Here is a 25,791-nt window from a genome sequence, read left to right as displayed (position 1 = left end):
GATGCACCGATACCGATACTGGTATCGGGGCCGATACTGTAAATTGTGTGTGTACTCATACTCGTAAAAGTTAACCGATACCATGAACCGATACCAACTTATTTCATTAATCAGAGGGTGGCTTGTCATTTCTGTTGTAGTTTTTTAGATTGGCCACTAGGGGGACATCCCGTGCTAAACAGGCACAGGGTTAGGCGAGTGAGACTGGTGACTCCAGATTAAAAAAAAGAGAGAAACTGGAGGCTGCTGTAGCTAGGCTAAACAAAATGTCAGCAGTGTGGACCGGAACAGCCAACTTTAACTCAGGTTTTGGAAAAGCGATGAAAAATGTCAAGAGAAAATCCACGGGCAGTTAAAATAACAGAGGCTCTGACTCATTTTATCGCTCTGGCTGACCAGCCAATGCCGGTCGTGGAAAACATAGGATTGCATCGTCTTCTAAGCATCCTCGAGCTGCGATATGAAATTCCCAACCGCCCATACATCAGGGAGGTAATGGTGCCAAAACTTTCTGAAGAGGTAAAGACAAGCAGTGTGTGCGCGATGTCAGTCCTCGGTTTAACGGCACAGTGGACTGATGATCCACGCGCAGATGAGGAGTTCGTTCGTCAATGCCAAATACTTTCGTTCTTTTGTTTGTTTGTTTACAATATGGACACTGCAATAATTTAAAAGTTTATTTTATTCGCAAATCTAATTTGTATTTATTTTATTCCAAACAGAAGTGTTTATTTATTATTCTGAAAGCTCGAGACTGTGCCAATAGTTCAGTGATATTTTGTAAAATTACAATGTGGAGACTGCAATAATTTAACAGAAGTGCTTATTTTTCACTTGAAATTTTTTTGTGGTCATTTTTAGATTTAATTTTTTTTATCGGCAGAGAATATAATAAAACCTGTCTTCCAATTAATTGTATTATAGTATCGGTATTGTATCGGTTTAAAAAAAACTGGTATCGTTGCATCCCTAAAGACTGCGGCTCACCTATCAGACGACTGGACCATCTCGCTATTTGATCTGTTGGGAAGCCAGATAATATTCTGTTCACAAGAATTATGAAAAAATACTGAACAAATCAGAAACATCTGCCTGAAAACATCCGTCAGCTCTATAAATATGTAAATGATAATTAAAAATTTATTTCAAAAAGCAGGCCGAGGCTACAGTTTATTTTAGTTACGTTTTTAAATATTTTTTAAAAGAGGAATTTACAAAAACGATCTAGGATGTACACACATATCTATCATTTATTTACCAAATAAAAACACAGACACAGAAAAACTGACATATTTTAAAATATAAGTTGTGTTTAATACAGTTCATTAAGTGTTTTCTATAAAAAGTTTCCTGAAGGTTTAAAGCTCAAGCTTATAGTCTTGAAAGTTGATGGGGATGTTTTTCAAATCAGATTTTCTCCGGTGCAGCTCGGTCGCTGCTCAGAGCGACAGGTTGACGTCGCTCTTCATCTTGCCGCTGCTGAGGCTGTGGATCATGGCGATCATCGCAGAGTGTTTGTTCAACTCGTCCTCCTTCTGCTTCAGCTTCGTCTCCAGCTGACTCTTCTGCAGCTCCAGAGACGACGCCTGGAAAACAGAAAATGTTCTACATCAAGAAACCAGCCTGGGTTTATCTCCTGTCTGCTGCCTGATCATCGACTTAAACTGTGACAAGCTTGGATTCGTCTGTGGACAGAAGCTTTGGGACAGGCTGCAGGAATCTGTTTTTGACTCCGTCTCACGCCTCGATGGTTACAAGCTCTTCAATTTTGGGATTATTTTTTTTAAAGATCTGAATCTAAAAGGCTGTTTTATTTTATTTTATTACGTTTATTAAGTTGTCAAAAAGGCGTTTCACTTTATGTGAATTTGGACATTTTGTTTTCCCTTTTTGGAGGATTTTAGTTTCTTTCTTTGTTCATTTTTCAAGCATCGTTTGTTTCTTATCAGCATCTCTTCACACACGTGAGAACAGAGAACGACTTTTCTGTCAATTGTCCATCAAATCACAGGTGCATGCATGAGCTAAAATTAAGGCATCAAATAAAAGAAAAAGAAGCCCAACAAAATACTTTACATGTTAAGGAAACAAAGGTATAGAAGCTGCAGGTGTAGCTTGGAGCAAACGTGTCGCGTTTGATCGGCACTCCTGTTGTTACCTTGATGCTGGCGTCCTTCCGGGCCTGCTCTGTTTTGTTGAGTTCTTTCCTTAAAACATCCACCGTCTCCTCCAGGTCTCTCCTCTCCTGCTCCTTTTCCTTCACCTTCTCCTCCTCAGCCCGGAGTTCAGCACGCAGACCTGACAGGAACAAAGCAAAGTGCTCCTGAGGCTCATGGATAGGTTACAAATCCTTTAGGTTGTCTTTAATCTCAGCGCTGATAAAAACATGTCTTATAATCTTGACTTTATCAGTCAGAGGCGGTTTTAGACAAACATTTGCAGGCGACAATAAAAACGTTCCTCTAATAAACAAATAAAAGTTACACAGATTTTCTCACATCTCTGATGAATGAAGAGTCTTGGGATCAGATTTCAGGGGGGAAAGGTCCTTTCCCATATTTAGGATACACACATTTGTCTGTTACGGTGAAATTAACTGAAAACCAACCTGAGATTTCACCGTTTTTCTTCTGTAGATCTGAATTAAGCGATCTGATCTCCTCTTCTCTCTCCTGCAACAATGACGCCGTCCTAACAAAGAGCAACGAGCGTCAGAAACCTCGTCTTCAGGTCAAAGGAAACAAGTGTCGCACGTGTGTGTGTGTGTGTGGCACACTTGTTTTGCTGCAGCTGGAGGGCTTCGTGGTTCTTCTTCAGGGTGTCCGTCTGTTTGGTGAGAGAAACGTGAGCCGCCTGCACCTCCTTCAGCAGCCGCTCCGTCTCATTGAACCTGCAGAGCAGAACTGTCACACATCTGCACGTCCCAATAAACCAGCCCAAAGTTTCATTTCCACAGCCTGAAATAAAGTCTTGTTATACACGTGTTATAAGATCATTTCTCTCAGGCGGAAACAAAGCAGGACAGTACTGGTTAAATCTGCAGCAGTGATCACAGATCAGGACTGTGGACTTTAAAAGTGAGAACAAAAAAAGGAACAGAAAAAAGAGACTTTGGTGGTTAAGAAGTCAAAACACGTTTGACCCCAGCGTCTGTAACTTCATCAAAGCACAAAAAAGTGTTTTTCCTCTTCTTACTGGCGTTAAAAGGAAATAGTGCAGATTGAACTGTGTTGGCTCAGAGAGCGAAGTGTGAGGAGAAAAACCTTCACTGTTTAACTACAGCTGTTATTAAAAAAAAAAAAGAGCTCAAATAAACAAACAAATAAATAAATCCCACCATGGTTTCACCAAAGTGCCTCTGACCTGTTGAGCAGGGTGTTGTAGGCTCCTTTCAGGGCCTGGTGCTCCTCAGAGTCCCGCTGTAGCCTGGAGTTGTGCTGCAGCAGCTCCTCCATGTCAGCTCTGGAGCGCTCCACCTCCAGCACCTGGCCGCTCAGCTCCACCTTCAGCTCCTCGCGCCGCCGCTCGGCGTCCTTCAGCAGGCCGCCCAGCTTACGAGCCTGCGGGCAGAACACGGGGCAAAATTAACATACAGGAAAAGTGGATTTTACTAAAAACAGCGAGGATCAGTGATTGAACTTCTAAGCAAAGATGAACTTTCCCATGGCTTGATTTAATTTAATGATTTTAGGAGGTGCTCACACTGACACTGCTTCACATTTAACATCAGAAAAGCATTTGGCACGGACAGCGTGACGCAGTGCATCTGCAAACTACAACCTGGGACTGCATTAAACATCGTAATTACACGTATTTATTCACTATTAATCTTCTAGCACAAAATGTGAGAAAAAACAGGAAAAACAAAGTTTAAATAGCTCGTTATGATGTTTGTTTGTTTTTTATGTTTTAACATCACAAAAAAGATAAAGCACATGATCCTCACATTTAAGAAGCTGGCACTGCAAACAGTGTATTATCAAAATCTAAAGGAAAGAATAAAAACATGTTACCTCAGCCTCAGCCTGAGCTCTCTGAAAGCGATACTGAGCGAGGAGACGGTCGGCCTGAGAAAGAGCCAGAGCCTTTGCCTCCAACAAGTCCTGCAGACGGCTCTCCTTAGACTGAGGAGACACACAGAAACCTTCATCAGATACAGAAATGCTAAAATCCAGATAAAGTCTGAATGCTCCTGCAGAGGCTTCAGTGTTACATCAACAAATAACTCTCAAGAAGTAAAAATCAGACTGTTAAAAACAAACTGCAAACATATGACAGATTTTTAAACTGCGTGGTTACTCGTCTGCAACATTACAGCAGTGTTCATTGCTTAGGCCTGATGTACTCACCGCGTACGCGCCCAGCTTCTGTTCATACACGTCGATGATCTCGGACACGTGCGAGTCTTTGACCTGCTCCTGCAGCTGCAAGCATCAGACAGACTTCAGTGGAAACGTCGACGGGAAGATTGAAAACATTTATGACACAGTTTTGTTTGTCTGGAAATGTTGCCGACACCGTTTCCAGGGGTTACACCAAATGTTCCCAAACTTTACGACCTTTAAACACTTTAAATAATAAAATATTTCTTTGTGAAACAGTTTTCGAGGCCCCGACGACTTTAAATTATCCAGGGAACAAAGAAAAGTGGAAAATAATATCAGAATCTAATATTTTAGTGTTTTTACTTCTGTGCATTATCTAATAAAACTGCACTGTGTGTGCACAGCCTGTAGCTACATTATAAAGTTTGATAAATCACGTTTGTTTCTGTAATTTAAGACGTTTCCTTTGTTAGCAGCAGTCCAAACAACGTTTTATTGTTTTGACCTACAAAAATCAAGCAAAAAACATTTTGGTCCTAAAATATTTCAAAGTAAAAGTTAAACATGGATACAGGACACGCATGTGGTTGGGCGCCACGACATTTTAGAGAACCCATAATCTGCAGTACGCTCAAAAGGTGATTTTATTTAAATTATTTTTATTGTATCAATTGATTTTAATTTTGGACATTTAAACAACTTATGGTTTCCGGTAAAATGTGAATATTAAAATGAAAATAAATAAAATAAAAGCCTAAACAGGTCACTGCTACCCTGGTGGTGTTCTTGGATAATTTACATTACCTAATAGTTAATTTGAGGATGAAATTTAATTTGCATTTGTTAAAGTGCACCAAAAGATGGCGTCTTCCCCCTTTTGGTTGTGTTGATCTGACTGATCCTCATCATGTATGACTAATGAACGCAGGACTTCACGCTGTGAGCCACCGAGAGGCCACGATCCTTGACTAGCATCTGTAATCTAGTTTGTACATGTGTAGTCTGTAAAGCATGCTTCATCTGATGACAACAACAACAAACAAAGAAAGAGACTAACCAACCCAACCATCCCAGTTTCCAGGAGTCGATCTGAAGGCGTTTATTGTAAAACTTTTTCACCTTTTTTGGTCTTAAAACTTTAACAGCTTTAATAAAAATTAACCCGTAGAAGCAAATCACCTGAAGATCAAATCTGTTTGAATGAAAGAAGAAAATGCTTCATCTTGGTCTTATGTTCTGATCACAGCTGTTTGCCTCCCCCATGGAAATGTTCACGTTTCAACAGTCACAGAGAAACACTCTTGCACACTCTACCTCCAGCCCAGTCTGAATCTTCTCCACCAGACTGTGGACACTTTTGCTGTGGACACTGGAAGAGTCCAGCGTGCTGGTGTTTGTCCTGAGAGGCGGGACTTCCTGCACTGCCACGCGCTTCACAGACAGCTCGGCCTCTCGCTGGCGATAAGCGTTGTTGGCGGCGATGCTTTCTCCCAGACTTGAGAAAAAACAAAGAAATGTTGTCCACGATTCACAGAACTATTAAATATTTCTGGATAAAAATGTGTAGTTTGGATCATGAGACTCACACGAACGAGGGGAAGTCTGGGAGGGGAGTGGCTTCAAACAGCAGAGAGAGCCCGGTCTGCACACTGTCTCTGTGGTGGGACGTGAGGGCCAGAGAGAGCGGCGTCACAATCCTCTGGTCCTGAGGGATAAAACAGAGAGAATAACAACTCGTTTCAACTGAACACAAAACCCTGCGTGCACTAAAAACATGCAGTCAGTGAGAATGTACGGAAGGTAAATAACGTCAGCCTGTATGTAATACCTGCAGCATCCTGTAGAAGCTGGTCTCCATGTCCTTCACATGCTGTCTCAGTTTGCTCATCAACTCCAGGGTCTTCAGCAGAGCTTCTGCACACACCTGACTGAAACCACACACACACTTTAATATCTTAAAATACCTCAAAAGTAGTTAGAAAACTTTCATCAGCTAAATTAACTCAACATAATAACATAACATTATGTCTATGAGTTCTTTAATTCATCATGAAAAGCTGATTTAAGCCGTTTCAGGATCAGGGTGGCAGCTGACTTTTCAAACTTACATTTGTGCCTGAATGTTATTTGCAGCTCTGTGGGAAGGAAGCATTTTAAGGCCTTTCTAAGTATGTAAGTGGGCAAACGCCTTCGCTTAAATCCTGTTATCAATAGTAACAATACTAAGTATAGAGTGATCCATTTCACATGTGTCTGTTAAGTCACAGACACATCTATACTGGTGGTGTAAAGTGGCCCGTGTCAGTTGTTCTTTTGATGCACAGACTGCAGCTCTCTGAACGTCGTCTGTGCAGTCTGCACGCCAGCTGCAGAGGTCTGCAAGTGTGGTGTCCTTTTAAAAGGGCCTCATTACATTAGTTTCAGCGTTAAGTTTAATATGTTATTGTATGAAGGACAGTCTTGGGTCTGTAGACAGCCAATGACTCAATAAACACGCCCACCAAAGCCTCATCAGCTAAGTTATGATACCAAACTGTACCAGATTAACAAGCAGTAACACTGAGGATATTTCCTGTTTTTATATTTTCATTTGTTTTTCGAGTTCCTAAAATAGCTTAAACTTTTCTCAAAAGTCTTGTTTGTTATATTTTTACTTGAATGAGCTCAAATGTTTTTTCATATGTAGTTTCAGTTTTTAGTCTAGTTTTAGTTAATTACATAGTGGATTGCTTAGCGGATGCCTCTGTAGAAGTGAAGTGAATGACTGTAGCAAGTCTGCACAGCTCTTTAAAAATAAAAATAAAAGTTGATACAGCATTTGGTGGATTGCTTTCCTTATCTGTTATGTAGATCAGCGCTGTGTCGCTCATGTTTACTCTTGCTTGTGGCTCTTTGTGTAATTGAGAATGGCCTCTTAAAGAAACAACAACAACAAACAGACGTTCTCCCAAAGCTTGTTGGGCATCATGTTAGCATTAGCCAGCTTATCCCAGCAGAGGATTCACCTGGGCTGCTGACATCTTTGGTTCAGCTCGTGGGCTGTGTTGATGGTTGGTTGGTGATTTTCTCTACATATCAGAGCCAGTGGGTGAAGTTTCATAACAACCACCAACAGTGACCAATAAATGGAGCATGGCTGACTTGGCTCAGCACGGCTGTTTTAGGGGATTTTCTGAAATCGTTTCCCTCCATAATTACATTTGATTATCTCCACTGCACCTTTACTGACGAGGTTTGACACGTCAGTAAATATCAAAAAGATGCAGTTTGACAACACTAAGAATCATTTTCGGGTAGCTGCATGGGCAGAGACCACCCTCACTAACTTCTGATGCAAACACCTGAAAAATGGCAGAAACCACTCAGTTCAGAAAAGAGCTTCAAGTATTACTCATGGTAGACTTTCAAGGGGTAAAGAGTTAAAGATTTTTAGAGACAATGTGAGTACAAAGTACTGATCACATAAAGCAGTGCAGCTGTATTTTGCATTAATAATGCACGGTCTGGAAATCCCACTGCTTTTCTAGCATCTCTAAAAATCACTTGAACCCAGAAAAATCTGAGCAAAACATCGTCAGAGCTTTCACTCACCTGAGATCATCGTCAGAGCTGGGAGGCAGACAGCTGAGTGGATTGCTGCTATGACAACATGAGAGAAGAGCTTCAACCTGTGAGAGGCACAGCTGAGCGCTTATCTGACAGGACACCAAGGATCTGGTGGCATCCTCTGTGCACAGGAGTGGGAGAGTTAAGGCTTCGAAGGAATCAGACATGTGCAGTAGAGGTGGGAATCACCATACATCCCACGATACGATATTATCACAATATTTAACGCACGATACGATATTATTGCAATTTTTTAAAATATTTTGCGATATTCAGATTCTGTAAATAAAGGTAAACTTTATCAATATTCATTTTATCTAATATCAAAGTCTCACACTCAGTCTTTCTCTCATTTCAGTTTTATTGTTGACAAACTGAACGGTTTGTATTACAGTCTAGTCCAACTTAACTGAATGCAACAATCTGGTACAATTATAGCTATTCTGAACTATGCAATTTATGAAAACTATGCAGCCCATTCAGCAACTGAAGAATTTGAAAGTAAATTAAAACAAAATATAATTTTACATTAAATAAAGTTTTAAACTTAATTAAAATAAAACATGGCTTAAATTAAAATAAGCAAACTGTCATGTTTATTGCTGCAATAAAAAAAGTTAAACACATTTGGACAGTGAAGGAATGTCAGGATTCTTGCTCAGAAAAAGGATCAACATGCTCTGAAGTCAGAGTTCCAGTCCACGAAAACTTTTTTTGTAACAAAATATCGATTTCTGCTGTCCCTGTATCGATACATTATTAGCAAACAAAATATCACGATACTACACAGTATCGATTTTTTCCCCCACCCCTAATGTGCAGATACAGACAGACTGCAGGGCGGCAGGGTCACGAGAAGGATATTTAGCAGCAGGCTGGTGATGTAGCTGATGCGGAGACAGTGTTTTCTCAGGTGAGCATCTCCCTGTGAGAGATTGAGGCCCTTCAGCAGCCCTAACAGTGTCGGAAGCAACATTTCCACAAAGCTCAGTGTAGAATCAGGCATACTCTCTGCTCCCAGTGTCTCCTGGATGGAGAGGACAGGAAGAGAAGTGTGTGGACAGCTAACAAATTTTATTTTAATCATGACTACAGCTTCCAGGTAATCAGAAGAAAAGGTTCTGCCACTGTCAGACCACTCCCCTGTATCCCAGTGGGGCTACCTTACCTCCAGTAGCTCGCTCAATAGCTGCAGGACCTGCAGAGAGCAAGATTCGCCACCCTCCACGGGCGAGTTCAGCCACTGCACCAGTGCCAGCCCACACTGCGCCTTGCATCCACCGTCCCGTCCTGCGGCTCTGAGTTTAGGTCCCGCCGGTTTGAAAACCACCTCGCACAGGAGCGAGCGCAGACCTGAGACACTGCACATGGCAAGGAGAAGCTCCAACACCTGCGAAGCACACACGTAACACACATCAAGATGAAGGTTTGTAGCAGCTGAGCATGGCTTACAAAGGCTTTCCTTCCCCTTTATCCAAAAATAGGCTGCAGAAAAAGGCAAGTGTGCAATCATGCAGTAAAACTCAAGGTGGGCCGATAATGCTTTTCCATTTTCTGTCTTATATGTTAGAATGGATGCTGATTAAGAGTAGGAACAGTCTGATCATATTCACAGTAGACAGCAGAAGCATCTTCATGCATCTGCTTACAATCTTTAGATAAACTTCAGAGAACAAAACACCCAAATTTCAACATAACCTGTGAGTAATACGAGCAGCAGCTTCAAGCTTATAATAATCACAGAATTGACTAAAAATCGAATAAAACTGCAACAAACATCTGATACTTTTCTCAGTTTTGTACCACTGAAACTTGAATATCTATTTATTTATTGATAAATTGTGAACAGACGAATCTATATATAACAAAATTTTTGCAACATTATTATCATTATTAATAATATTATTATGGCACATTTGTATATTTATGTTAGTATGTATATAAAAAGTATCTATTTAAAAAGATCTGTTGCCGTTGCTTTTGTGACACATGTCACGTTACACATTGTCACAGGTTTCACTCCTGATATTTTAACCCAAACCATGATGAGTTCCTAAACCTGCATTATTAGTTCCTGAGCATCATGGAAAAGGTAGCGAAAGCAAAACATGAAAGATGAAAGCAAAACTGAACAAGTTCGGTCTTGTGATATAAAACCATCGACCAAATAATAACCAACAAATGTCCAACAGCTTTTCAGCTGAGATCACAAAAAAAAAGGTTTGCAAACCAGCTATGAACCAGTTAAACAACATAATTGTATTGCTTGTTAATATTAAAACTATTAACTACAGTTTTTACAGCGTTTCATTCTTCAATTCAAACATCAAAGGTAAAGTGCAACCAAAATGCCGTGAAGCCCCTGCCCTGCTTCCTCCTGCGCTCGCGGTTTTTGATATTTTACAGCATCACGTTTTCATTTCAAGGAAACACACTGAGTGACTTTAAAATCAACAGTTTCCTAAATTTAAAAATCAATTTCAGTTTCTGTTTAAACTCCTGAACAAATGTAAGAAAACCTCTAGATCTGACAATTAAAATCGAAATTCAAGTTGAATCCTTTCGGGTTTTGGGACGTTTTATTGTTTCTTTTTAGTTCAGTTTAGTTCCAGTTTTTGATAGAAGATTTTTATCATTTCAGTTTAGTTTTTCAGTTTAAGAAAGTATGAGGTCATTTCTGCTTCTGTTCTTCCAGAATAACTAAAAATGAACTCATCATGACATTTAATGTATTGCACAGTCTCTTTATAAGGCAGCAGTTGATAAAAACGCTGACAGCTGCAGAATCGTTCAACTCAAACGTAACCACTTAAACCTGCACGCACAAATAATGAGAGAACAGGCTGTTACAAAAAAGCAACATTAACATTTTTAAAGACTAAATATTCCTTGCATTTATTTCCTGGTTTGTCGGCAGCAGCTCCTGAAAGCGTTGTTTCACTGTCATCAGTTAATAGGAGACACCGGTTTATCAGAAACGCTGCTGTCCAGTTATAAGAGGAAGAAAAAACATGTGAGTCTGTGTGAGAATAGCTTTCTTTAACTGCTGCACAACAAAACAAAACAACAACAGCAAAACCACACAGGAACACGTTTGGACCATCTGTACGCACGCTCAGTAATCCAGAGTGAGACTCCTTTCAGCTCTTGTGCTCACCAAGGACATTTCTGTCCGTTTGACTTCAGTTATTCATTTTGAGTTAACACAGATATTTATGTTAGAATTTCAACACCAGGTCCCAAAATAAGCTGTGAAACCAAACACTAAACAGCTCCACTGAAGCACATTACAGCCTCTCTGCAGTGCTGAAACAGCAGCTCTCCCTCTGTGACCCTCAGCGTTCGCTGGATCGATCGTTGTTCTGGTCAAACCTCAAAGGTCTTCAATGTCAGCCAAGTCTAGAACTTTGAAACTGTGATTCGTACAAGTGTGGTGTGTGTTGTCAAATTGATAACAATCGATTAAGTAACAGGATATGAAATACTTCTGTCTTATTAACGAGCAGTAAGAAATATTTAAAATAATTATTTGTCTAAAAACAAAAAAACATTTGTATTTACCTCAGAAATTCATTTTATTGTTTTATATGTTTTTAAATATATTAATTTTATGTGTTAAAGTGCAGAAATGAGTGAGTTTGTGTCTGTAAGCCTTGAAAGGAGAATGTGGTTCAGTGGCTGCACTGAACAGACGTGAGCATATCCTGAAGTTGCTCCGTGATTTGATGCAAAGCTTTTGTGCTGCTTGAAGACGCCGTGATGGTGCAGACGTTAACAATAATTCGCTGATGTTCAGACAGACGTCTCAGAGCCATAAAGACAAAACTAAGACTAAAGTACAGCTTTCTATCCCTCAGCCATGCTGAACGCGCTCCTCTTGTTGTCATTTGCATCAAAGTAGGTGAAACGGATCCACCCAGGCTTCTGCTTCTTACCTGGACATGCTCATATCCCTGAAGTTTAACTGAGTGCTACCTTTTGTTTGAGCAGGACTTGCTTGTTTGCCTTCATGTGCATATGAACTTGAGTGACAGCCCATTCTTCATTCATAGGGTCGGCCTTCTATCAGGTTGAGGTCAGGACTCTGTGCAGGCCAGTCGAATTCCTGCACATCAAACTCACTCATCTATGTCTTTGTGGACCTTGTGTTGTTTCTGGTGCACAGCCATGTTGGAACACGGAGAGATGATCTCCAAAATGTTCCCACAAAGTTGTGACCATGAAATTGTCCAAAATGTTTTGGTATCCTTGAGCTGCTTTCAGTGGAACGACGAGCCTGAGCACAACTCCAGAAAAACAACCCCACACCATAATCCCCCCTCCACCAACGTCTCTCCAGAGAACACATCTGCCCACTCTAGAGTCCAGTGGCGCCGTGCTTTACATCACTGCATTTTAAGCTTTGCGTTGCGCTTGGTGATGTAAGGCTTGGACGCAGCTGCTCAGCCATGGAAGCCCAATCCATGAGGCTCTCTATGCGCTGCCTCTGAGCTAATCTGAAGACCAGGTGAAATTTGGAGGTCTGTAGTGATCTCTGTGCACTGCTCCTCAGCATACGCTGACCCCGCCCTGTGATTTTACATGGCCTACCACTTTGTGGCTGAGTTGCTGTCACTCCCAATCGCTTCCACTTTGTGATAATACCACTAACAGCTGACTGTGGAATATTTAGTAGCGAGGAAGTCACATGGCTGGGCTTGTTGCACAGTTTGCACCTCATCACGGACCGCACTGGAATTTACTGTCTAAGAGCGACCCACTTTGTTGCCACAAGAAGGTCAGTGTTGACGTCAGCGGCATCACGTCTGATGCAAACTGTGTCACACGTGATGGTTTCAGGAAATACTGGGAACTTACAGAGTTAAGCACAGCTGGTGTGGGTTATCATATTTGTCGTCTCTCACCTTGGCTGCAGGGTCCGGGTCTTTCGAATGCAGCAGTCCTAACACTTGAGACACACATGCCGAGAAGTGGGGATACCTGGAAATGGACAAAGGCTTTCAGCGGAGTTTTAAAGCAGCTGTTCAGGAAAAGAGCTGTGAATTATCTGCATACCTTGTTAGGTAATCAGCTATTTTGGGGTTCTTTAACAAATCAACCAAAAGGTCGACTGAGTATTTTCTCGTCAGAGTACCATCACCGTTCACGATGATGTTGAACACAAGCTGGAACGTTTGATGGATGTTCTTTGCATCAAAGAGCTACGAGGAAATCCCAGAGATTAGAGACAGGATATTATGTGAATCAGCATGAATGTTGTTTACTGTTCAACAGATAAAAACGAGAAGAGAAAATAGGAACAAAGTAAAAAAGGAACAATTGTTTCTGCTGTTAAGAAAAAAAAATCGAGTCATGGCAGAGACCTGCAGAAGTCTTGAGTCTCATTTGATGACATTTTGTCAGATTGGCTTGTAATTTTTTATAAAAAGTGTTTTTTGAGCAAAAGTTCTCCAGGTTTTTTTGGAGTTCTTTCAAAGTTTTCTGATTTTTGGACGTTAGCTGCTTTTTCACTCTTTTTCAGTCCAGTCTGTGAACATTTACAGAAAGATTTCTTTGTTTCGTCTTTAGACACTTTGTTAAGCGCAGATCCCAGCAGAGTTCACCTACCTTCTCTCCAACCTTCTCATTCAGGCTGAGGCTGGCCAGTATAGACAACGTGAAGACCACCACAGTCAGGCTGTTGTGCGCCAGAAAGTTGATCAGTGTGCGATAAAACTGCTTCACGTTGTCCTACAAAACAACATAACCAGTTTCACTCCTACTGGTCACCAACAATAAATGCATGTGGCCCAAAAAACTGAATAGTGCATCTCAAAAACATTAGAGTATCCTATTATTGTATTGTGAAATATTTAAAGGCCTTTTTTGGTTTAATTTTGATGATTGCGGTTTACAGCTCATGAATTTCTCGGGCCTCCAATTCTTAGAACTCTTCCTCTTGTATGTGAATCAGCAGAAACTCACCAGAGACTTGATGTAGATCTGCACGGAGATGTTGTCGCGACAGAGATTGGCCAAGAGGCCGAGACATGACATGACAACGTCTTCATTTTGAGATTGGCTGTGATGAAAGACCGTCGGTAATCTCGTTAATTGAAACATAATGAATCAAAACATAAAGAGCAGTATTTCAGTATAACATAAAGGCAGAGATGAGATGTGTTTCTCACATGTTGGTCATGAGAAAAGTGATGAGCTCGTGGATGCAGCTGGCGGACTGGAAGATGCGAGTGTTGTAGGTCAGCTTCTGCAGCACCTGGAGGCACTGAAATACAGAGCAACACGACACAGACAGTTTTAGAGAAAGACTCAAAGCTAAAAGGTAAAAGTCTGTCGAGTAGATAGTACAGTCATAAATCTCCTTCAGGTAATTACTACATCTATATTAATAAAGATTTGGTTTGACCACTATTGGAATAGTTTTGGGTTTGTCTGCACAGGCAGAAACTACCCTCACGAGCTCCTGGTGCACACACAGTTTGTTCTGCTCAGTACAGGAAAGGGCTTCAGCGCTTAGTCCTTGTATGCCTTCAAGGGGTAAAGAGTTTCTTGTAAAACACAATTCTCAATTTTACATTTTGCTCATGAAATATGCTTTAACTTGTATAAATGTCAAGGACACCAAGAGCAGAAGCACCACGGCACTTTCTTTCTGTCTTTCTTTCTGTCACTGTGAACTGGCAGAGACATTTGTGCTCGCACAAGCTGACGGTAATGTTTAGAAGACTTCAGGGCTTCAGTTTGTGTGAAAACAGCTACGACGTTTCCTGTAATTGCTTGAGTCTCACCCCCAGCTAGCAGCACACCGACTGTATTGATGGGCTTACCTGCAGCACCAGAGCCTCCCCAGGTGTGTTGCTGTGACAGTGTATGACAGCAGCCAGGGTGCTGGTGAGGTTGTAGCTGCTGTGCAAAATCTCCCGGCTCTGATCGTCGCAGGCTGTGAGGAATGAGTGTTTATGAAGTCGTTAGCATTTAGATTTTCTGTCTCAGAAATCATAAACATCCTTTTTTTATTATTATTCTTACTACACTATACATTCTGTTTACTATTCTCTGCTTACTGATGCAGCAGTTTCCTGACCCAATACGATAGGATTCTTTGGGAGACAATAATAAACCTAACTGACCAACTGGCCTCTGATTATTTATGCATTCAAAGGTTAGCTTCCAGCACACTGTGAAAAGTTCGGCACACAAACAAATAGTTTGCTGTTATTATCGGAATTTTGTAAAAACAGTGGAAATCCACATACTGCACATATATTTGAGGCAGACATGATTTTACTCAGAACCGTAGGAGGGCAGCCATACTTAGTGCTGTAAGGAGATGAGCTGAAAGAGGGCCTGACATTGAGAAAAGACGGTGAAACCTCAGAGGACATACCAGGGTCTGAGAAGCCTGTGCAGGAGTATATATATATGTATAAGCTACACGTAGAACACCAGGCTGTGAACCATCCTTCTATGGTCTTAGCAGATTAAGGGAGACTTGTTGAACTATCTTTAAGAGAGGTCTCACTTTTCAGAGGGATTTATTCTTTCCCCCTTACCACAGACCATTTCTTAATTTGGACTCCCTTATATCGAAGAATCTGTCTGAACTGACTGAACTGGATAAAACCAGGGATGAGAACATCTGGATCCTAGATTACTGATTACCTGACAAGGTTCTTATTTCCCTTCTAGGAATCATAATACTTAAACTTCAAAGCCCCAGATTACACATTGTCCATGCTCAGGCTTCTCAAAACATTCCTGTTCTAATGTCCGGTCTTACAGCACTAGGTCTGACTCCCCTCCCCTCTGCCTGCAGTATGGACATGAGTTAAACATGTGAGGTAGTAAGAACACTGTAGTAAAGGGCAATGAATGAAAGTTTTGGTTTTGAATTAGAAAAAATTACTGTAGATTTCTGAAATCCTGAAATCAAAGTTAAGACTTGTTTTATTTTGAAAAAACAAAACAAAAACACACACACACACACACACACACACACATTTTCAAGCCAGTGGCACCATGTATTTCTATATATTATGCCTGTATAATCAACAATTGTCAAGTATTGTTCGGCTCCATAAAATAACACTGCATCGCAGAAATACTTTGAAAGCGCGGAACGACAATATTTTATATAAAGCCGGAGATTTGATGTGTGAGCTCGAACCTGTAACAGTCTTTGTGGCAGTGAAAAACTCACTTTGTATGATGTCCACACAGCTGTAAACAAAGTTACTGATGCTTTAGATTTTCTTATGACTTCTTCCACATTAGTTCTCTTTGAATTTGATTTCCACTCAGTTTAATTTCAGTTCCAGATTTGCTCGTTTGAGTTTAGTTTTCAGTTTTAGTGTTTGGACTAAGGAGCTTGGAAAGAAAAGCGCCTGGACTTCTTTAAGTTGCTTGAAGACGTTTCACCTCTCATCTGAGAAGCTTGAGATCCCTTCCCAGACGCCTTAATGCCCACTCACACCCTTTGCCATCTGACCTCAGGAAACCACATGATAGGGTGGGACCAGGTTTCACAATGAGCTCACCCAAAACCTTGGCTGATTGTGACCTACATCTGTTTTCACACCTTGGCTCATGTGATTAGGTAAAGCATCATTAGGGGGTCATTTTGTCCCTCTCGGGGGGGTTACTCCCACAAATCTGGGACTCTCCACCATTTGACCCTAGAACTGAAGAAGCTTCTTGGATGAGAGGTGAAACGTCTTCAAGCAACTTAAAGAACGCTTTTATTTCCAAGCTCCTTAGACTACGATGACCTGGATGACTGAGAACCTTCACAGACTTAGTGTTTGGACCAGTTATACTATGAAAGGTTCTTGTCAACAGCTCAGGGAGGCATTGTAATCGCATGTGAAGTGCAGTTTTTTATGCAGAAGAGCATATCGGTCACAGGTGTGCACATTTGACTTGTTTTTAAGGTTATTTCACCACAGCGGTAAATTTAAATTGCTCGGCTATAACACAGGAAAAGTAATAAAACTTCAGACTGAATTAAAGAACAAAGTCATCTGTGTGCCCATCTTCATTAGTTCCTACATGGTGCTTACATTTTCTCCTCTCTTTTTTTATTCTTCCCTGTATGATAGGTCACCCCTCTGACTGCGATGCCATCCCTCTGCCTCATTATCTGGTGAATTTTGAATTGTCCCTCTATTCTAGCATTAACCTCAAGAGTTACACATATATCTGACGACTCAGGTGGAGGTAGGACTCATCCAGAGTAGAGCTGTTTTATTCCAAACTATTCAACCACATAGGAATCTTTGACAGTGTCGATGTGCAAAGAACACAAGATGTTATTTACACTCTGATCCTAACCCGTCCCTGTGCTGAAGTTACACATTACTGTGTCACATGCATAAATCGACACACTGATCTTTTTTCTTTATGTCATGTAATGATTGGTATTTCAAGGTAAAAAAAAAAAAAAATGCACACACACATGCCATATGTCTTCAGAGAAGTTGAGATCTGATGGCAAATGCCCTGTATTTGTATAGCGCTTTACTAGTCCCTAAGGACCCCAAAGTAGGGCTGGGCCCTATCATACCGTTCACGGTGATACCGGTGTAATGTTGGGCAATGATAAGAAAATGAAATATGGCGATAGAATATGGGTAAAACGCGCGTGGGCAGTGCCTTTGTTTACATACGCACATGGTGGCTACGCAGAATGAGAAGAGCGAAAGCAGATCGTTGAATGACACAGATGAACCAGAACTGGTTTGTAAAAATGCTGCAACTTCAGTGGTGTGGAACTGGTTTAGCTTTCGTCCGTCAGATACACAACAAAGCACTATTTGTGGTAGAGCATGCTAGCGGGCCGCCGTTATTACCGTGTTGTTTGGAATATACGGCACACTTAAAATCAATCCTTTGATTTTTCTGAAAGTTGACAGAGCCCCTTATAATCCCGTGTGCCTTATGTATGAACTCTGGTTGTGTTTACTGACCTCGAAACGATTTTATGTGCACGGCGCTCAAAAATCTGTCACATGTTTTAGTACAACTTTGCTAAGCTACGAAGCCGCACCGCTTGATGGATTGTCGGAGCATCACGGCTATCGTGGGCAGGAGCCTCGCGGAGTGATACGTACTGTGCTTCAACATAGTGTTACGGTATTGTGTGTGTTTAACCTCTTTTTAAGTTTTGTGGATATTCTACATGGTTATGCTGAGGATATGTCGGCCAGTTTCCACTGGAAACGCCTTTTGGCTAAACTGTCAGCAAAGAATTTGCATTTGCACTGTTACATTTTTATATAACTTTAATGCACATAAAAAACAGCTGCTTGTTTAAGTGCAAATACATTGATGGTTTGGTTTTTCCCCCCACTAATAAAGTTGTGGAGTTGTAAAGCATTTTGTCTAGTGTCAATTATATCGTCAGTTATATCGTTATCGCAAATTTTCAAATGTACATCGTGATAATTTTGGTCATATCGCCCTGCTCTACCCCAAAGCGCTTTACACATTCAGTCATCCACCCATTCACACACACATTCACACACTGGTCATGGCAAGCTACATTGTAGCCACAGCCGCCCTGGGCGCACTGACAGAGGCGATGGCAATTACTTTGTGTTCTTCTGCACATTGTACAGATCAGCTGTTACACACAGATGTATACGGTGGGACAGTTTGTGGTAATACAGCTGTCTTCAAGATAAATCCTCCGCTCCACCCAAGTCTCAGACCTCAGGACCTTATAACAGTCCCTAACGAATTCTATCAGATAAGTTCAACCTTATAGAAAAATATATTGATTGTTCTTCAACCTCCTCTCATTTGTCACACCGTTTTCAGAGAGGGACATGTGTAAAACCTGCGTGTTCACTATATTACTTTTGTTATAGCATCCCTGGCTTCAACAGACTCCCTCATCGGGTGTGCTCATTTCTGAGCCACTAATCTGTGATGCTCTTTGCAGATAATTATTGAAATGAACTGAATGCAAGAAATTAGTACACCGTTAGTAGATCACCTAAAGAATTTTCCGCTCCCATGGGATTGTTTTGTAAAACCACTGTCACATTAATCTGCCCGGCAGCTTTCAGTCACAAAACTGACACGGTGCCTCTTTGGTAAACCCCGCCAGCAGCTTTGTGATGCCTAAAGAAGGCTTTACAACACTTTCATAATGACAACCGATACAGATTAAGTTGTCTGTGAATGTTTTAAATACTTTTGCTCTGGCAACTACTCCTCTGCTTACAATATAAACGCAATAGTTTATGCCATTTAGATAAAACTACATCCCTATGACATGATTGCAAAGGCCCCTAATGCTTGTTGGGTTGACAGAAGCAATCACATAAAGACTCAAATCTGGGACTTTTCTGGAATTTCACATTTCTGTGAAAAAACAAAGTTTTAGTTAACTAATAAACTTGAATTCAAAATGCCAGAGCACTCAGGTGATGGTCCATTACTGGTGCTGAAGTGTGTATAAAGTATGAAGAGGTCTTCCGTACCTAGCTGTGACAGCAGGGAGATGATGGAGCTCGTCAGGGTGGGGCTGGTGCTTGGGTTTCCAGCCAGCTCTACCAGCCCACTCACACACTCGCTGGGCAGAACCTGAGCTGAGGACAGCAGCTGCTCGCACTTTAGGCCCGAGAGCTTCTGCAAACACACGGCATGTACGTAAACTACACAGGGATACGATACACATATCCCCAACAGCATTTTGAGTTGTAATCACAGGCCAAATTATTGCACAGCAAACCCCTACTTTGTATATTCTACTCCCAAACCACTGCTTGCCTCACGTGGTGCCTCATAAAGCCACTCAGGTGTTATTCTCCAGTTTGACGGATGTATAAACTGAACAGTTAGCTCACCTCCACCTGTTTTTGTAGCTGCGCTGCGTGCTGCGCTGTCCTGCTGTCTCTGTACTGCTGTATAGCCAGCAGCAGAGACTTCAGACAGGTCGTCACGTCCATCTTGTACAACAAAAACTGCACTGTAAGGAGACTTTGTCAAAGAGAGAGACAAGAGAGAAACAACCAATGTCCGTGTTAACACTAGCTAGCCAGCTTATCTTTCATTGTAATGACAACAGAAAATAAACTAATCATAAAAGCCTGAAACTGTGACTCGTTTATTCAAAACATAAGATTAAATTACGATAAATATGATAAATGTCAATTCGATAAATAATATACCTGCGGTGCCTTTTCTTTTTTCAGAGAAACATCAACAACACATCGACAGCTTCCTCCCGCTTCAACTTCGAACGGGAAGGGATCGTACCATGTACGAGAAAGGGGGAGACAATAAATGAAATCAATATTAACGACATTATAATTGATTATTTGGTGCCATATTTACACAATTTTTAAAAATGAACAAGGGTTTTAAGAGCCAGATTGAAACAATGCTTAGGAATTTAATGGTAATGGCTTAAAATAGATTAAGCTGTTGAAAATGCACACCCTTATTACAGGGACGAGACCATGTGAGAATACACGTAACAAGAGGGGGCGGAGCAACAATTACCCGTAGTAGTTCAACAGTGAAAAGTGAATTAAATTAAATTAAATGTAATAAATTTACATTGAAACATGACTTTCAGAAAATTTTATTTTATTGAATTACTTATCAACAAATGTAATTGATTTTTACACACAAACCCCTGTAAGGTTTACTCTAAAAGAAATAACAGCAAACTGTTTCTTCCACAGTATACTTTTCACCAAAAAATAGAAACCAAAACAGTGTGTGTGTGTGTGTGGGGGGGGGGGGGGGTCATCAATTTATTGAATCGTCATACAAGAAAATACAGCATATTTTCCTGTCCTGATGTATACCCTTGTTAGAATAGCAACAAGAGTATACATCAGTTTTTTATATAACCACCTGTTTTCTTCAACGTGGTCTGAACTTTCTTAGGCAACCATTCTCATCATTTCTTTCAGTAGTCTTCAGTAGGATCAGGGTCTGGAGAGGCCAATCCACGACTGATAGTGCTCCAATGTGTTTTCTATCCAGGAATGCTTTAACTGCATTGGCTGCAGTGTGTATGGGTTCATCATTGTGCTGAAAATGCCTCAAAACCAGTCTGTATTTTTCTATTTCCACAATTCCATTAATTTTGAAAAGATCAACATCCCTGGCTGAAATGCATCCCCAAACCACAACAGAGCCTCCACTGTGTTTTACAGAAAGCTGTGGAAATTAATTATTGTAACTCTCTCCTCCTGAATCCTCCTCCTCCTAAATCTGGATTCAGCACTCCACGACACCGTCTGTCACTGATGTTTCAGTCCAGTTCTTGTAGTATTTGTCATATCTCATCATTTGCTTCCTGTTTCCCTTCACCATACTCCTGGGTCTTCCAGTTTGATCATCATACACCAATGTGGCTTAATAAACAAACAAACAAACAAAAAACATTAATCTGAAAACGATAAAGTACGAGTGACTGAAGATAAGTGGTAAAGTAGCCACTGAAATAAAAACAAAAGAAAAGCTGAAAGACCTTCAGAGACCCTACCTACTGCTCAGACCGCTTTAAAAAATTACATTTGCATTTGCCTGGTTTCTTAGAAGCAGGCAAATAAATGATGCATGTTGTGTTATCATAATATGAGTCATTTAGTTAAACATACCAATTACAACACATCACTTTAGTCTGGAAAGGAGCTCAAGAACTGTGACCAAATTCCACAGAAAGAAAGAAAAAATAATAATAAATGACATGAACATAACAAGGTAAACATAAGGAAACATAAATAATGTCTCAAGGGTGATGTGACTAGCCGAAAGAAGATATCGAGCACTGAGGTTTCTTGTTGCCATATATAGGTTGCATGTTGTTTTTAGGACACATGCAGACGAAAAGAAGACTGCAAAATGCAGCACTTTGCATCCATCCACATGATGATGCATGTGCAGCTGACCTCAGCAGCCCATGCAAACACTATGAAGTCTAACAAATTAAAGAACACAAGAGAAGCTGCAGTGACTTTGATCAAATTAATTGAATTCTCTGCAGACTGCAGACAATGGTGGGTGGATGTGTGTGGTGTGCGCATCTTTTTGATTCAGTGTCTGAGTGTGGAAACTGTGGTTAGACCCTGCTGATGGTCTTAGGGGCCCATCACTGCTTTCTGCCGCGCTCTGTTCTTCTTATGTGTCTTTGGCGTTTTCCTGTCTGCAGGTTTTATTTTGAAAAAAGAAAAAAAAGACTGCATGTATTTAAACGGATGATGATGTTCAATAAAAAAGAAATTGCGCCCAGTGATGAAACCCCAGCTGATCTCAGGCACAGCGGGCATTGTGTTTAACAAAGGTCAGTGAGGAACAGAAGCAGTTCGTGCTGAAAGGGTGTGAAAACAAACACAGGATGTGCAACTGCGTTTTGCCCGTGCCGACAACGAGGGTTAAGCCCTTCACTTTTCAGAGTTCAGAGTTTGAAGAAAGAAGCGCGTTTTGCACAAATGATAGACAATCACCGAATTACAGGCTCCTTTAAGACTGAAATTTAATGGCGTGTAACAGCAATGAGCAAACACAAAGGGTGAGGAAGTAAAATAGACAGATATGCAGATTAGGCGATTGCCTCCTCATTATAATCACATTATTTAAAACTCGTTTAATTTTAAAAAGGTTCCATAGCTTAAAAAAGAACTGCCACGTACAAAGGACAGCAGAGTTTTCCTCTGTGCTAAAAATAACTAAAATCATAGAAGTGATAACTCCGCTTGCGTGAGGGGAAAAAACCTGCGTGTAAATGTAAATCTTGTTTGAGATACGTAGCTGCAGAGATGTGAATCGTCATATTTCAGATTTTCACACATTAGCACCCAAAAATGTAACCAGCAAGTGCTGTGAAGTGAAAGGAGGGTTCACACCAACATTTCTTCTGCTTTGAAGCTCAAAAGGTTTCAGAAACAGAGGAAAGTAAGATCGAGATCAACCCTTTGTGTAGTGTTCCTGTGATTCTCACTCCCAAACAATACACACTGTGTAGATGGTTATGTGATGGCTAGATGTTAGAGCACATTCATGAACAGAAGTGTGATCAATTTAATAAAAGAAAAAATAACCATAACCAAGATATGAGGGGAAATCTTGGACAAATACAAGCAGACTGGAGCAGCCAGCGTTCAAAACACCGACGTTCAAGGTAACAGAAGGTTCCCGAGCCACATCCACCCAGCTGGTTTCTGTGTTTCTTGTGTATTTGTGTACACTGTGACTTCATGGCTGTCTTGGGCTCCAGCTCTTGTTTTGGTGTCTCATTAATTTGATTTAATGTCCTGCTTAGTGATAACATCACTCTTGGCCTCCCTGCACTGGCTTCTAATTGAATTTAGGATTCATTTTAAAGTTCTTTTGTTGGTTTTTAAATCTTTAAATGGTCTGGCGCCTGCGTATCTGTCTGATTTGCTGAAGCCCTATGTCCCCACTCGTTCGCTCCGGTCAGCTGAGCAGCTGTTGCTCTCAGTCCCCAAATCACGGCTGAAACTGAGAGGAGACCGAGCGTTCTCTATCGTGGCTCCTAAGCTTTGGAATAATCTTCCTCTTCACATTAGGCGATCGACATCAGTGCTGGTTTTTAAATCCAGATTGAAAACACATTTTTATTCACTGGCTTTTGACTCAGTGGTTGACTGACTTGTATTTACTTGTATTTTATTGTTTTTCGCTATGTTTATTATTTTATCGTATTTATTATTCTTATGGTATCTATTATGTTTCTATTGTTCAGCAGTTTGGTCAGCCTTGTGTGTTTTTAAAGTGCTATATAAATAAACAATGATGATGATGATGATGAACACAGTAACGTGTGTTGGGTTGCTCTGTCTTCAGACTCACTGTCAGACTGATTAGACAGTGAGTCTGAAGGTGAGAGTCCTCACTGCCCACGCCTGTCTTTGGGTCTGACCAACACCGTTTCCTGTGTGTCATTCCCCCCTCGCCTTCCCCCCATCCGTCCTGTCTGCACTGACCTCTCCAATAAAGACAAAAGGTCTCATTTTCTGAAACTCTTCCTATCCCATCACCTTCCGAAGAATCACTTCACCATGTTGATTAATAAGGACGGTGGGAATGGTTTGAAGTCTCGTCACAGAAAATGTGCCAAAGGCAAAGAATCTGAGCTTGAAATAAAATGAAATGAAAGATCAGCCCCACACAAGGGTTAAATTCAGATGGAAACTCTTATCACACAAAGAGAACAAGCGAATAAATATATCTGAGTGTGGCCCCTCGACTGTCACAGTGTAGCTGACATTTGATCTTATCATGTGTAAAAGCTATTTTAATTACTGAAGAGAACCAGTGTCAAACTCAGCCCAAGTATGGTTGTACGTTAATCCTTAAAGCAACAACGTTTTTAAAGTTGCAGCGTCATTTTTACACCACACCTAAAATCCCACTAATCGTCCGGGCTCTTCACCCTATGACCACACGCTGGGGTATCTAACGCCACATGACCCAAATGGAAACTATGTCAGCTGAAAAAAATCCATCGAAATGTGCAACACTTAAAACTTTGCCTAATTTGAGCATGGCTTCAAATACAGCCCTGAAAACAGACAGGCGGTCGTTGGCATTTCGCCCTCGTTCCTGAGAGACGATGTATCAGTCAACAAATGAACTACTGTGGCGTCACAGCTGGGGCCTTCTCTGTGTCGTTTATAACACAGAGAAGGACCCAGCTGTGACGCTGAAGTGGTAACTTTAAATTAGCTGTAGGTGTGAATGCTTGTCTGTCTCTCTGTTAGCTTTGCAACAGACTGGTGATATTCAGAGTGCACCATATGTCTGGTATTATTTCCCTTCCAAATTAGTGCTTCCTCTTAGTTGCTTGTCTAAATTTGTTTCCTTTCATGTTCAGGCCGTGTTAGTGTTGTCTCTGTGTGTAGCAGGTTTTGTCTCCATGTTTGTTTCACCGTCTGCCTGTCTGTCTCTGTATTCTGTACTTCTAGATAGACGTCTAATTTTGCCAGTCCCTCTTTTTGTGCGCCTTGTACCTTGTCACTCTCTGTGACCGCGTCTCACTTTGCCAGTTCTCATGTATTTAGTCAGTTAATGGTGGTCTGAGTAACCCTCACCACTTTGTTCTCCAGTGTCTTTGTTCCTGTTCATCCTACATATTTTCCCCCATTTGTTATTTATTTCTGCTGTTTGCTATTTATATTTTATTCCTGCACAGTTTGCTTGAAGCACTCATATTTTGTCTATTCTATTCATGTGGATCTTATCTTTCTATTCCCTTGCTTCCTTTTCTGGTTACTTTTTTCTTGCCCGTGTTTCGTCCGTTTGCGATGTCTGTGTTTTTTTTATCTTATGGTCTCTTTTAAGTTTGTTTGTCTCTTTACTTCTTCAAACTGAATTCAAAGTGGAGAAAATGCTGCATAACATTCTCATAGTCTCATTCACACTAACGTTGGTTCTGTATCTTGTAACCAAAGGAAGTTTCAGCATGCAGACTGGAGCCAGCGATCAAAACACGTGCTTCCTATTTTATTTTGTTGGTTATGTTGTAACTGTCTCGTTACTCCTGATTTGTCCCTGCCATCTCCTCTTCCCTAATAACCGTCCTGTGTGTTTATTGTTTAATCTTCTTTAATCTTCTGGGTCCTCTTTTTTCATAACAAATGATCGTACTCCCCGCAGATTGTGATACTGACACCTCCAGGCCATGCTGCAACTCTCTGAGGTGGCTGTTTGACTGAAGCATCTTGATGGGAATCGCCTAAAATCCTAAAATAAGCAGTCTCAAGGACCAGAGACGAACACAGCTTTAGCACAGTGGTATGTGTATTTTTTCCTTCATGCATGACCTTTTTCCTCATCTCTCACTAAATATTATTAGTGCAACACTTTTCTTCCTGCA

At 40.9% G+C, this 25,791-nt stretch overlaps 1 protein-coding gene across 2 annotated transcripts; it reads right to left on the bottom strand.

The window, feature by feature from the left end:
• Positions 1 to 1,222: 1,222 nt before the first annotated feature.
• Positions 1,223 to 20,209, bottom strand: cip2a (cellular inhibitor of PP2A). Of its 2 annotated transcripts, none has more exons than XM_082547470.1 (22): positions 20,108 to 20,186; positions 19,784 to 19,905; positions 19,418 to 19,565; positions 14,759 to 14,871; positions 14,102 to 14,196; positions 13,896 to 13,992; positions 13,539 to 13,661; positions 12,987 to 13,132; positions 12,836 to 12,911; positions 9,100 to 9,321; positions 8,796 to 8,958; positions 7,917 to 8,064; positions 6,154 to 6,253; positions 5,912 to 6,030; positions 5,640 to 5,820; positions 4,350 to 4,424; positions 4,014 to 4,124; positions 3,364 to 3,560; positions 2,777 to 2,890; positions 2,609 to 2,691; positions 2,159 to 2,298; positions 1,223 to 1,586 (listed from the first exon to the last, which is right to left on the bottom strand). In XM_082547470.1, exons 2-22 carry the CDS (start codon positions 19,883 to 19,885, stop codon positions 1,440 to 1,442), a joined length of 2,700 nt encoding a protein of 899 aa, XP_082403596.1. In that variant the 5' UTR covers positions 19,886 to 19,905; positions 20,108 to 20,186; the 3' UTR covers positions 1,223 to 1,439. The 2 variants fall into 2 exon arrangements, with proteins under 2 accessions (XP_082403596.1, XP_082403595.1); XM_082547469.1 differs by having other exon boundaries at positions 1,225 to 1,586; positions 19,784 to 19,916; positions 20,108 to 20,209.
• Between the last annotated feature and the right edge of the window lie 5,582 nt (positions 20,210 to 25,791).

Source organism: Aulonocara stuartgranti (genome assembly GCF_965226115.1).
Source record: "Aulonocara stuartgranti genome assembly, chromosome: 9".
NCBI lineage: Eukaryota > Metazoa > Chordata > Actinopteri > Cichliformes > Cichlidae > Aulonocara > Aulonocara stuartgranti.
This window is presented reverse-complemented; position numbering and strand designations above follow the sequence as displayed.

What these genes read in the sequence shown, in the direction of transcription:
- cip2a (XM_082547469.1), bottom strand. Translation starts at nt 19,885, where the DNA reads ATGGACGTGACGACCTGTCTGAAGTCTCTGCTGCTGGCTATACAGCAG. An exon ending in CTCCCTGCTGTCACAGCTAG is followed by an intron (nt 14,872 to 19,417) that starts GTACGGAAGACC and finishes CATTCCTCACAG; the next exon opens with CCTGCGACGATCAGAGCCGG. An exon ending in ACTTTTCTCATGACCAACAT is followed by an intron (nt 13,993 to 14,101) that starts GTGAGAAACACA and finishes CTTTCATCACAG; the next exon opens with CCAATCTCAAAATGAAGACG.